General features: G+C 42.3%; 1 protein-coding gene across 5 annotated transcripts in view; it reads left to right on the forward strand.

Moving 5' to 3' along the window:
• Positions 1–12,550, forward strand: part of Reln (reelin) — a 429,470-nt gene that overhangs the window by 188,062 nt on the left and 228,858 nt on the right. For all 5 annotated transcript variants that reach the window (XM_057758362.1, XM_057758363.1, XM_057758365.1 and 2 more), the window contains exons 5-6: positions 8,746–8,778; positions 11,210–11,288. In XM_057758362.1, the coding sequence (XP_057614345.1) occupies positions 8,746–8,778; positions 11,210–11,288 (112 nt within the window). The remainder of the gene's footprint in view (positions 1–8,745; positions 8,779–11,209; positions 11,289–12,550) is intronic.

Below are 12,550 nucleotides of genomic sequence, written 5' to 3' on the forward strand. Positions count from 1 at the left end.
GAAATTCCAAAGACAGTTTAGTCACTTTTTGCTGTGTCCTGCAGAATGTCTCTTAGACTCTTTCATGAGTCAGGAACCCCGAAAGACCATCTCACCTTTAGGCAAGTTCAGCAGTCCTCTCTCTGCGGGTTCTTTGTGTCCAGTTTATGCATCAGTCCAGGCATGAGCAGTTTCATGCCCAAATGGCTAACCAACTCCATAAGGAGCCTCTTCAATGCCCATCATCCTCTTGAAGTAGATTGGTGCTGCCAGGAGCAGACGTGTCTCATTATCATGAAAAGCCCTAAGTTATTAAAACATTAAATGCCATATTCTGCAGTCTTTGAAAAATATGAAGAATGCCTATCTAGCTGAAATATATCTCTATATATCTAGAAAATCTAACTAACATGACTACAAGCTTGACTATTATTGATGATTGTCCATTAACAACCTATATACATTACATTTTTAAATGAACTATACAATCATAATACCTTAATCAAGATTAGAAATATGCATATACATATAACAAAATTGACCTTAAAATCCATACCAATGCAAATTAGTCACATCTATATCATATCCCCCTTTAAATGTAAAAGAACATTTATAAACCATATTTGGGAACATGGGCGCAGTTTTTCTCTCCAAACTGCTTCCTGCTGAATGGGGGCGTCGTTAATTAGGTCTTTCGTGGTGTAACCTGTGTGCCAGGGTCATCTCAGTCGGCAGTTGAGTGAAATAATTTTCTGAAGGTGTTCACAGCAACCTTTCAGGAGGGCGTGGTCTATCATACCATATTGGTATAGACGCAATCCACAGAGTCTCATCCTCTGTGAAAACAAAAGAAGACCCTCTCCAAAGCATCATATCCTTAGACCCATATTCTGAAATCATAATATCCTTGTATCCATTCTGGTTTAGCTTGGCAGCCCATATAATGAAATGTCTCTCTGTACTTAGCTCCTTTACAGTCAAAAGTTTTAAAGAAAACACAATAATACAAAGAATCCAGACTCTCCGTGAATTTTCCATTTTTACGTGGCTTATTTTTCTTTATTTCTTTTAATCTATAACTATCTGTACTCTGTCTCTTTAAGGACTTTACCCTTTTTTTTTAAGACATTAACTTTATTCTTTATATATATTTTTTCTCTCTCTCAAGCCTACGTATATTCATCCAACAGTGTCTGAATCAGTTCTATTGTGAATCTGTAATTTCTTTACTATCCAGGAGCAGTTTGTTTTGTGCTTTTAAATCGCTAAGCGCTTAAGAATCTAAGCTGTGACATTCCTAGGTCAAAAACAGGTACTGCCTGCTTGCCCCGCCCAGTCCAACATGGCAGAGCCGCTCGTGCCTCTGATCCTTGTACATTGCACCAGTAGCGTGGTGGAGCTGCTTGTGCCTCTGAGCCGCAGCACAAAATGACTTCCTTTTAGGCACACAGTGAGTCTAGTTGCCATCAAACAAATCGTAGCACTTTACTCCAAATGCTCCATTCAAAGACTCTGTCTCCCGCAGGAGCCAGACAGAGATCGCGATGGCGGCACAGCCCAGAAAGCCGGCATTTTAAAACAGCCAGTTTTTTCCTGTTGCTGAGTCAGGACAATTTCTTTGCCGCACACAACCCACAAACAGCATAAAGCTGTCTTAAATTCTCTCTCTGTCCTTTTTAAGCCCTCTCAGGTTTTACGTGGAGTTCATTAGCACGTTGGGTGCCACTCTGTTGTAATAAGAGCGGCAGGGCTGCGTCCCCGGCACCCGGCCGCCCACATGGCTAGCTTATGCCCCCAAATAATTACACGGAAACTGTATTCTTTTAATCACTGCCTGGCCCATTAGCTCCAGCCTCTTATTGGCTAGCTCTTACATATTGATCTAACCCATTTCTAATATTCTGTGTAGTACCACGAGCTGGCTTACCAGGAAAGATCTTAACCTGCGTCTGTCTGGAGTGGGAGAATCATGGCGACTCCTTACTCGGCTTCTTTCTCCCAGCATCCTGTTCTGTTTACTCCGCCTACCTAATTTTTGTCCTATTAAAGGGGCCAAGGCAGTTTCTTTATTACTTAACCAATGAAACAACAGATAGAAAGATGACCCACCTCCATCAGTGGTCAGCCCAATGCCTAGGAGTCAGTTTAGGCAATGCAATCAATCAGTCAGTCAGTGATATTTTAAGCATCACTTGTAGGTCATATCTACCAGAGTCTTCCTTGGTTATACCCTTATTATTCAGTAGCTTAAATCAATAAATATTCTTCCAAAAACCTAAAATGCAAAATCTTTATTAAACCAGTCTTCTTTCTCAGTATGAGTCAGAACTGTGGGTCACCTTACCTACTTCCGTTGCTGAGGGGGAAAGTAATTCACTGGAATGTTCCCCGAGTTAAAGATTTGCTTGTCAAAGACATCTGTTTCCCCGTGGCTGTTTTGTAGCTTGATTTTCACTTTAGCAGCTACAACTTCTGTTGCTGGCATCCCCAGGCTTGTGATTTACACACAAAGAGGGCTGGATTGGAGGCTGGGGAAGCCATCCAGTAGCGGTGTCCTGCTTCAAGGTCTGAGAAAATACCCAGTAGAGGGAAGAACTGAGGCCCTCCTGGGGCTCTGACAGATACAGTGTCCCTGAGTGATCCAAGACTGGCAAGATTAAGGGGAATGACAGAACTTGCTCATATGGTCACAGTAAAACTTCTTGTTAGTGTCCCTGGGTGGGTCCGGCTACTTTTTACGTTCCCTGGAAAGGGGTGTTTTAGATAGATGCTATTTCTTTCAAGGTGATTGAACAAGGGTGTAAACAGCCTTCTCTGCAGTTCTGGGGGCTGTATACATTCCCACTTGACAGCTTTATCTGGTCTAAAAGTCAAAACACCAAGATTTATGTCAGAAAGGAACTTGACATTGGCTGCCTCTGAATGCCCGTACAGCCAGCTTTCCACTCAAACTGCTATATAATCTGCTTGACTCTCTCATATTTTAAAGGACAGAGCCTAGATTTGAGTATATATAATTACTTAGGAGAGAAATTGCTGTCAACATACATCAATCACATTTTCGTTTTTCCTTGTGAAGTATTATTTCGTACGACTTGTTAATTCATTCTTATTTTGATGTATGTATAAAAATACACTTGAGCCTATAACAAATGAATATAGTTTTTCATAAGTTTTTAGGCATTGTAACGTATTCATATCACTTAGCATAAATTGTGCTCTGTCCTCGGTAGGTGTGTGTGGTGCTGTAACCAGACCAGAGGGAATTGTGTGACAATATGAGAGAATCATACCCTGTCCTAAGATGGTTTGTAATAGATACTACTCCAAACCCACAACTGAAAAATCAAAATATGTATATAGAAAAACAGTCACTGGAAGGCTGTCTTCCAATCTCCTCGGAGGCCCTTGCTCAGCCTTTCTTTCTCTTTTCAAAAGTCCCCTCCTTGGTGATGTTTAAAATGCTGAGGCCATTGTTCTTTGGAGCAGGGATTTCACTCTTGCATGCCTCCCTCTGAGGGGGTTTCACCCTCACACTCCAGCTTCTGTAAGGAACACCATGTGTCCTCCAGATCCGCTAACATACTAGGAACCCGGCCAGTCCAGGGCCCTACTTCTCTTGCCTCCTCTCTCTAGTTTCTTCATGGTTCCTCCCCACCACAGCGTTTGCGCAGATGCTGCAGGAGATTCCATTCCTAAACTTCTTATGGTTCTTGGTGTCCTCACTCCTCTGGTTTTCTTCTCTGATCTCTGTCCGTTTTTTCAGTGCTGACTCAGAGCCAATGAGACAAAGTGTTTGAGAACATGGAATGCGACTCTCTGCATTTGAGTTCCTGTTCCCCTGCTGTCTAGCTACGAAGCTTTTCTGAGTCTCCATGCCCTTGCCGGTTACATGGGAAGAATGACAGTGTTTGTTTTCTGAGTCATGTCACTTCTAAGGGCTTCTAGGCTGTATCCAAAAGGAACAGAGTGAAGGGGTTAAATGCCATCAAGGTCTGGCATGGAAGCTAGTGTCTTGGCGAGTGCTAGTTGTCACTCTTACTTGTAAGCATGTTTTAGTTACTTTTCTTGTGACTGTGACAAAGTAGCTGACAGCAGCATCTTACGAATCTTCTCAGTTCTGTTCAGTTTGGGGTTGCAAACCAGCATGGTGGGGAAAGGATGGAGGCAGGACTGTCAAGCAGCCGCTCACGGTATATCCACAACCACAAAGCGCAGTGCCCAGCTCACTTTTTCATTTCTGTTTAGTCTAGGGAGCCCAGCCATGGAGCGGTGCCACCTGCCTTAATGTTAGGTTTTCCCACTTAAGTTTACCCAATCTGGAAGATCCTTCACAGACATGCCGAGCCCAGAAACAAGATGCCCACGGGTTCCGCGTCTTTTCTAATTGACAATCGTGATGAGCCACCATAGGCGATGTACATTTAGATGCTATTTTAGTATCTTCAACTTGGTTCTACACTGGACTTTACTTTCTTTGAATGCTACATCTTTTTATTGCAGGTCTGTTTTAGTAATCACCCCAAACACTAACCAGGAGCCCACGGAACATCTTTTGCTCATTCATGTCTGTCTTCCATGCTTATTCCAGTGTGTTTGAGATCATCTTATTTAATCTCCTTAGTATCTCTTAAAGCAGCCTTTGTTTTGTTCATAACTACAGCCACGGTTTGGGTTCAGTCATTTTCACCAGTTCATTTATTTCTTGACACAAATTGGATTTGTCATGTAAGTGACCCCAGTCTCCCAGCTCCATCTGCCCTTCAAGGTCTTCTCCAGACCGCCCCTGCTTCTCTTTCCCTCTGCTCCCCTTCTTCCTCTTACTGCGCCCCACTTCCTCTCCACTTCCTTCCATCCTCCTTTGCCTTTCTCCTGGTTGTTCCAATCTCAGAATGTTATTTAAAAATTGATCACATGTTCTTAACCTTCAGGCTAACTTACTACTGACTTTCCTCTATTCCGTGAACAAAAACTATATTTTTTAGTTCTCAAAGATTTTGAAATTTTTAAATTACACAGCAACATTTTAAAATAATGTATCAGCAACTCCTATGGTATATTACTTTATAGTCTTATTTTTTACTCAAAAAATGTTGTGACTGTTTCTCCAAAAATATGTGTGCACGAGCTTGGCAGGACAATGTGTCCCAAGGTTTAGTCATTAGGGTCCTGTTATTGACAGCTCATAAAAGAACCAGTCATACCTGAAAGAGTTCTCTAAGTCATAAAGATATATTTTTGGTCTGATCCTTTTAAATTTAGTTTATATATGAAAGAGGATAAGCTTCTGTAAAACACAAATCAAATTGAAGTGAGGGATGAGAGGGGCAGGGAAGAGAAAAATAATTGCTAATACTGTAGGATTCTGTGTATAATTTAGCTGCTTTAAATATTAAGTAATCTTTTATATTGATCATAACTATTTCCTGAATACAGGGAGAACTATTTTCACTCTAAATTTATAACATTTTTGGAAGTTTAATTATCATACTTGAAGGTCAAATGGTGCTTTATTGCAATAAAATACAAAAAGTAATAAAGAAATTATTCCTGGGGAGATGAAAGTCTCAGATCATAGCTCATTAAATACTAACTTCACAGACCATGTCTAATTTGTCATATTTAGCTTTGGAAATTTAATACATTAGAATTTCAAATTAGGGGAAAAGATACATGAGACCAAACTACCTAGGGCCTTTGAATTCCAAAATTATTTAGGAGGTTAAGCTCTGGTACCCTACTGCCTGTATTTGTGTGAATTGCCGTGTGTGTGTGTGTGTCTGCAAGTGTACATTACCTACCTGATTCAAAGATGGTCTTAAGCACTCGGTGACATGAACAGACAGCCCACTTTCAGATTTTTTTTTTCTCAAAGAACTGAAGGCTTCATTAAACTGAATACTACACCTTAGTAAGTCAGCTGAAATCTGTTAGAGCTACAGTGTTTCTGAGTCACGTGTTGACCTTAAAGCTTCCTTCTGAAACAAGCCATTGACAGGAAATACAGTTTTCAGGAGGAGAGCACGTACAATCTCGTTTTCCCTAGTCAGCCTAGATACTCTGATTGTGTGAGGTTCTGGGAGGCCCAAGCTTTAAAGGACTAGGAACAAATTTCAATTCTTAATTTTCATTCTGCAGTGAGTGGCTCAGTTTCTTTCCCACCTATGAGTGGCAGTAGTCTCTAATGGATACCCAGTATAGAGTTTCTTCCTAACTCTTATTCAGCCTTGTCCAGTGGAAATAAAATGTAAGCCCTATGTGTAGTTTTAAATCTACAGTGGCCACATGCAAGAAACAAAAATAAAATAGTTAATTTAGTTAACACAGCATATGTAAAATATTAAACATTTCAATATATTATAAATGATATAAAATTATTAGTAAGACGTTTTATGTTTTTTTCTGTGCTAACACTCAAAACACTGGCATATATTTTATACACAGAGTTCACTTGAGTATTAGAATATCTGGCTTCTTTAAGGTTTTCTAAATTTGCTGTTAAAAGTATTATCACATGTAAGACTGCCTATCTGTCCAGTCTTAAAAGTCTTCAAACTTAGAGTATCCAAAAAGCTCCTTTTCCTTTATAGTCACATATTGACAAAATTTGTTTAAGAGAGTTTATCTACCTTTGATACAAAGTGTGTGTATATGTCAATACTGTGTACAAATAAATTATTTTTATCAACCCAGTATTGTTAATATGAAATTTGTAGGGATATAACATAAGACGAAAGGCGCTGTGTAGTATTATTTAATGTAACGGAAGAAGCTATGACTGATATCTAAGGTTTCATAGACCGTTTAGATAACACTGCGACTTACAAGTTAGCATCTAACATCAGTTCTCGTGAGGAACCGTATAACATCAATACGTTTCTAGTTTATTTTATGTTTATGCATGGGCGTGAGGCTTGTGCTTGGGTGTGGAGGCCAGAGACCCATGGGGGTTGTCTTACTTCCTCGTTCTTCACCTTTTCTTTTAAGATCAGGTCTCTCACTGAACCTGGAGCGCACCGTTTCAGCTGCACTGACGGTACAGTGGGTACCGGGCTCTGCCTGTCTCTGCCCTCTGGTGCACACTGTTTCAGCTGCACTGACGGTACAGTGGGTACCGGGCTCTGCCTGTCTCTGCCCTCTGGTGCACACTGTTTCAGCTGCACTGACGGTACAGTGGGTACCGGGCTCTACCTGTCTCTGCCCTCTGGTGCATGCTGTTTCGGCTCTGCCTGTCTCTGCCTTCTGGAGCAGGGGTCTGCCTCTCTTTGCCTTCTGGTGCTGAGATTACAATTGTCCACCGCCACCTTTGGCTTCTCATAGGGCTGCCGGGGAGCCTAGCTCAGATCCCACACTCATTCAGAAAGCACTTGACACACTGAGCCTTTTTCCCTACACGTATACATTCCTAGTTTGGAAGTTTCTAAATCAAGCCTATTGCCATAGCAGACACCGGTAATCCTAATGTTTGATTACTCTAAATTTGAGGCCGTAGTGGGCTACATAGTGAGCTCCAGGCCGCCTTGGACTATAGAATAAGACCTTGCCTCAAGACCAGCAGGAACAAATGCAGTTCCACACAGAGCCTTTCACTCCTCTTCCCTGAAGCTCCCCGTTCAGCCTGTTCATATGCACTGTGATATGGGAGAATATGCGTCCGGTGCCGTAGTCTCTCTGTGATTTTCAGATATTGGGCAAACATTTCTTACGTGTGGAGAAAACCTTCAATCAGAGTTAATAATTCAGACAGCCTTTGTGGATCCCTTACAATTTGATCGATTAGAATCAATACAAAGTACAACATCTTTAAATGTATTATCTTCCATTTTGTAAGAGTTCCACAAATGGCTCTAATAAATTTTATCATGGCACTCTCCATAGAATCTTCCATGTGTATGTCTCTCTCTCTCTCTCTCTCTCTCTCTCTCTCTCTCTCTCTGTGTGTGTGTGTGTGTGTGCGCGCGCGCGCGCGCGCGCGCGGGAGCGTGCAAGCGCGCGCGTACATACAGTTTTTCAAGACGGGTTTCTCTGTGTATCCCTGGCTGTCCTGGAACTCACTCTGTAGACCAGGCCGGCTTTGAACTCAGAGATTCACCTGCCTCTACCTCCCAAGTGCTGGGATTAAAGGCAAGCATACCTATCTTAAAATCTACTTTCTAAAAACCCACACAAATATCTTCAGTATGCATTACATATGTGAAGCTGAAGCCACATGACAGAACCGGTCTCATTTTAAAATACTGTTAATTCTGGATTCTTAGTCTGGCATAGCTGATCTACTGCCCCTTGTAGGAGAAGTGGATTTTTCATATCTAGTTGACAGTTTTCTTTGAAAATTAGAAAAGACTTTTGAGTGTGTGTGTGTGTGTGATGAACTCTTTACATTTAGGTAGTGAATTGACATCTCCTCAAATTTGGAAATCATTATGGGTTAGGGTAGAAACGACTGTCAGCAATGTGACCTGGGCAGAGTCCTATGAGACAGGGTTCTATGCAGCCCTGGCTGTCCTGAAGCTCACTCTGTAGACCAGGCTGCCCCCAAACTCACAGGGATCCGCCTGCCTCTGCCTCCCGAGTGCCAAGATTAAAGGTGTGCGCCACCATAACTGACTTAGCATGTTTTTTTTTAACCCTGCAGGGTAAAAAGCCCCTAGCCGTGTGGTGTGATGTTTCATGTGACCTAAGTTCTGTCTCTGCTTTTGTGACTGCTTGTCACTGGGTTTTGCCTTTATGATGAATCAATCATTGTCTGTTCTTCTTTCGTTCCAGCTCCCACGGAAGCCAGTGCTCAGTTTCACCTCGGTAAGTGTTTAAGGATCTGACGCCATCAGCTTCGTACTTGGTCACCCGCCCTCTTCTGGCACTTGCTGTGGAGTGAAAACTCCCAGCTCCCTTGCTCTCTGACCTTCACTGGGGTCACCTAGACTCAGGTTCAGAAGACACTGGAGCTAATGGCCTCCCAGGGAAGGGAGCTAATGGCCTCCTGGCCAGGGCCTTGCCCCTCAAGGACTTCCTTATGTCAGCGCCCTCACTCTTAGAGTTCAGTGCCACCCTACGGCTGAGGGTCCAAAAGCTAAGTTTCTCCAGAGCTCCGGCCCATCACATCAGAGTGAAGAGGCAGGAGCCATGGGTGTGGACACACTGGGGTCATTTTAAATTTAAGATTTCTGCTTGAATTCTTAGGTTGAAAGGGACAATCATTCAGTTATTTTTTCTAACATTAAAGGAAGCTGTTAAGTGATTACCTACTTTAAAAAAAAAAAGGAAGCCATGATTTCCTAACAGTACCGTGTACTTGGTGACCCCAACTCTTCAAGGCAAGGCAATGCGATGGTTAAAAGCACAGATTCTGGAGCCAAACTAGCTATTTTTATCTTATTGCCACCACTTGCCAGAAGTTATGACATTGATCAAGTAATTTGTCTAAGCCCACATGTTAAATAGAATCAATAACAATATCTACCTCACTGGGTTGGTATGTATAAGTGAAATTTCAAATTATATAGTAAAAGGTATCATATTATCTGGTGATGAATGAATATGAAATGTGTTTTTGTATTCACTGAAGCTAACCTGGGGTGGGGATTGTCTCTAGAAAACAATTAACCATTAAGAGTTAAATTTGTCATGTTGTGCCAGTGAAGACTTATTTTAAAAAGCAGTTTCCTACTCTGTAGTTCGATATGAGTGAAAGGAATCGCCTTCACTGGTCCCGGCCTTTCCTGGTGTCTCTTACCGTGAGGTCTCAGATAGGTCCATTACTTGCCTCTTGGGCTTTTCCTTTCAACCTACAAACCCAATTAATTTGTTTTTCTCTTTGGAAAATCTGCCTTGAGAAGCTCTGCTTTTATGTAATGCTACAGCTTGGGGCTCCTCTCTGGCAGCCGAACATATCTGCTTAGAAGCATTCCTTCTGGCTGCCATGACAGGCTGGTGGCCAACAGTGGTGCAGTGAAGTCTGGGCCAAGCTGTGACCTGAGAGAGCTGTGCCCCGTAGGCACGTCCCACACCGCATCCACACGCTCGGAGGGATCATTAACTCACCCCTGCTCAAAGCCTATCACTGGGTCCTCTCCTCCCTGTCCTCATGCCTCAGGCTCCAAGGAGGAGCTATCCTAAGTACATGCTGGTTTGCTGGTTTCCATGGCTTCATTATAGGCTTGCCTGCTGGCATACCTGGTATTCAGGGGGTGAGGACTGCCATAGGTAGGATGTCACCAAAGAGAATTTGAAATTATCTTCCCTGATATCTGGAAGAGATTTTAATTACCCAGTGAGTCCAGAGAATTGTGTGACTGAGCCCCTAAAAGCAGAAAATATCAACTTTGATTAATTTTTCCGAAAAGAAGCTCAATCAAACAAAATGATAAGGAAAAGTCACAGGGGATTTATATTACCCAAAACTTCCCACACAAGCCCCCCAAATCCAGCGAGAATGTTGTTAGAGCAGTAATTACCTTCTCCCTTCTCACTGTGAGCACACTGACATCGTAGCTGGCCATGAAGTCATTTTGCCCCGCCTTCTTTTCAAAGCAAGCAGGTACTCTACAGTGTATGAAGATGTTCTTTGGCATGCTCAAAATCCTAATGCTTAAAAACAGGCATGGAATACAATTGCAAGGTGGTGCTGCTGGAGTTACGTCCATGGCTGGCATCCCCGCATTCTCCCTGATTTTTAAATTGGCTCTATAGTTACACATATGCATTAGTTACATGTATAGATAGTATTTTTCTGTGCAATTCTGCTGGTTCAGCTAAGTTAGCAATTCAGAGCATACTAAATGAATAATGAATGAGTGAGAGGAATTCTAAAATCAAGCCAGGGCAACAGACCGACCGGAAGGACAAGAGAAAGTGGGTCAGAAGAGACCACGGTAGCTGTTTGGGCTGCGGTAAACAGAATCCTCCAGGCCTCAGTGAGCAGAGCAGTTCTGCCCAGGCTGTGGCTCAGTAGACGTGATGTGGATCAGGATGGAGTGACAAGCTCTGTGTAATGGTTTTCCACACTGGCCCTCCTGAATGTGACCACTCAGTAGCTTCACGGAGTCTAAACACTAAACAGCAAAGTCTTCGCCCTCAGCATTTAGAGGCAGAGCAATCACAACCACCTGCTTGTTTAGCTGTCAGTTTTCGTTTAAAATACGATTGTTCTTCCTACACGCAGCTTGTTGACACCCACAGGTAATCCCCTGCATCGTGTAACGCCTCTCTCAATGCTCTCTTCCTCTCCTAGCCGAAATGCACAGTGACAGTGTGATCCTACGGGATGACTTTGACTCCTACCACCAACTGGAATTAAATCCCAACATATGGTAAGTAACAGGAACGTGCTGCCTTTTGACCGGAGAAAGGATGCTGAATTTGTTTCATGAAAATGTTTTCTCCCTGAAGGATCATTTACTGAAAATTCACCTGCTTTTGAGTAGTAATATATTGGTGAAAATGGTTAATGGTGGAATTAACTGTATACCAGCCACATGGCCATTAGGGTCTTCTTTAAAATTGGATGGAGGTGTTCTTCAAATCTCTTGGTGCTTGGATGGATACTTAGTTTTGTAAGATTTTCATAGTTTATTCTAGTTTACTTTTCTGTTGCTTCAGTAAACACCATGATCAGAAGAAGGAAGTTGGAGGTTTATTTAAGGTTACCTTCCAGGTTCATCACTGAAGTGGGACCTGAAGCAGAGATCTTGGAGGAACACTGCTCACAGGCTTGCTGCCATGTTCGTGTTCAGGTGCTTTATACAGTGAGGGCAGCTGACTCGGGATGGTGCTTCCCACAGTGGGCTGAGCTATGAACATCAGTTCGTCATCAAAAATGCCCACAGGACAGGCCAATCTGCTGGAGGCAATTCTTCAACTAAGGTTCCCTCTTTCCACGTGTGTCAAGTTGACAAGATTAGCCCTCTTAGTCCTATAGAACATCATGCTAGAATGTATTTAACAATTATTGCTGAGTGGAAGAAGGAAAATGTCTCTTGTATAGTGACAAATGGCTTCATCATAAACTGAAATAATCTCTCCTATTAGTTCTCCTCATTATCCGATTTTCTTTAGAAGGCTTTTAAGTATAAATTCCATGCAATTTTGAGGACAACAAAATAATGTGTAACATGAAGGGGCCTACTTGTCGGCGTTTTCTGTCCCGCCCAGTACCCCACAGCCGGCAAGCCCCAAAGAAAATTACACATAGGTCTCCATAAATTATAAGCTGATTGGCCCATTAGGTCAGGCTACTTATTAGCTCTTATAGCTTATATTAACCCATTATTCTGATCTATGTTAGCCATGTGGCTCAGTACCTTTTTCAGTGGGGCAGATCACATCCTGCTGCTTCGGTGGTCTGGGCAGGAGTGGGAGGAATCAACTTTCTCCTTCCCAGAATTCTCCTGTTCTCATTGCATCATTTCTACTTCCTGTTTGGTTTTCCCACCTATACTTCCTGCCTGGCCAATCAGCGTTTATTTAAAACATGATTGACAGATTACAAACAATTCTCCCGCACCAATAATGAACTCAGATTCAGTCTTTAGAAACCTTTGTATAAAACTTTAAATCTAAATACGTTGGCTGT

This window comes from Chionomys nivalis, chromosome 26, assembly GCF_950005125.1.
Source record: "Chionomys nivalis chromosome 26, mChiNiv1.1, whole genome shotgun sequence".
NCBI lineage: Eukaryota > Metazoa > Chordata > Mammalia > Rodentia > Cricetidae > Chionomys > Chionomys nivalis.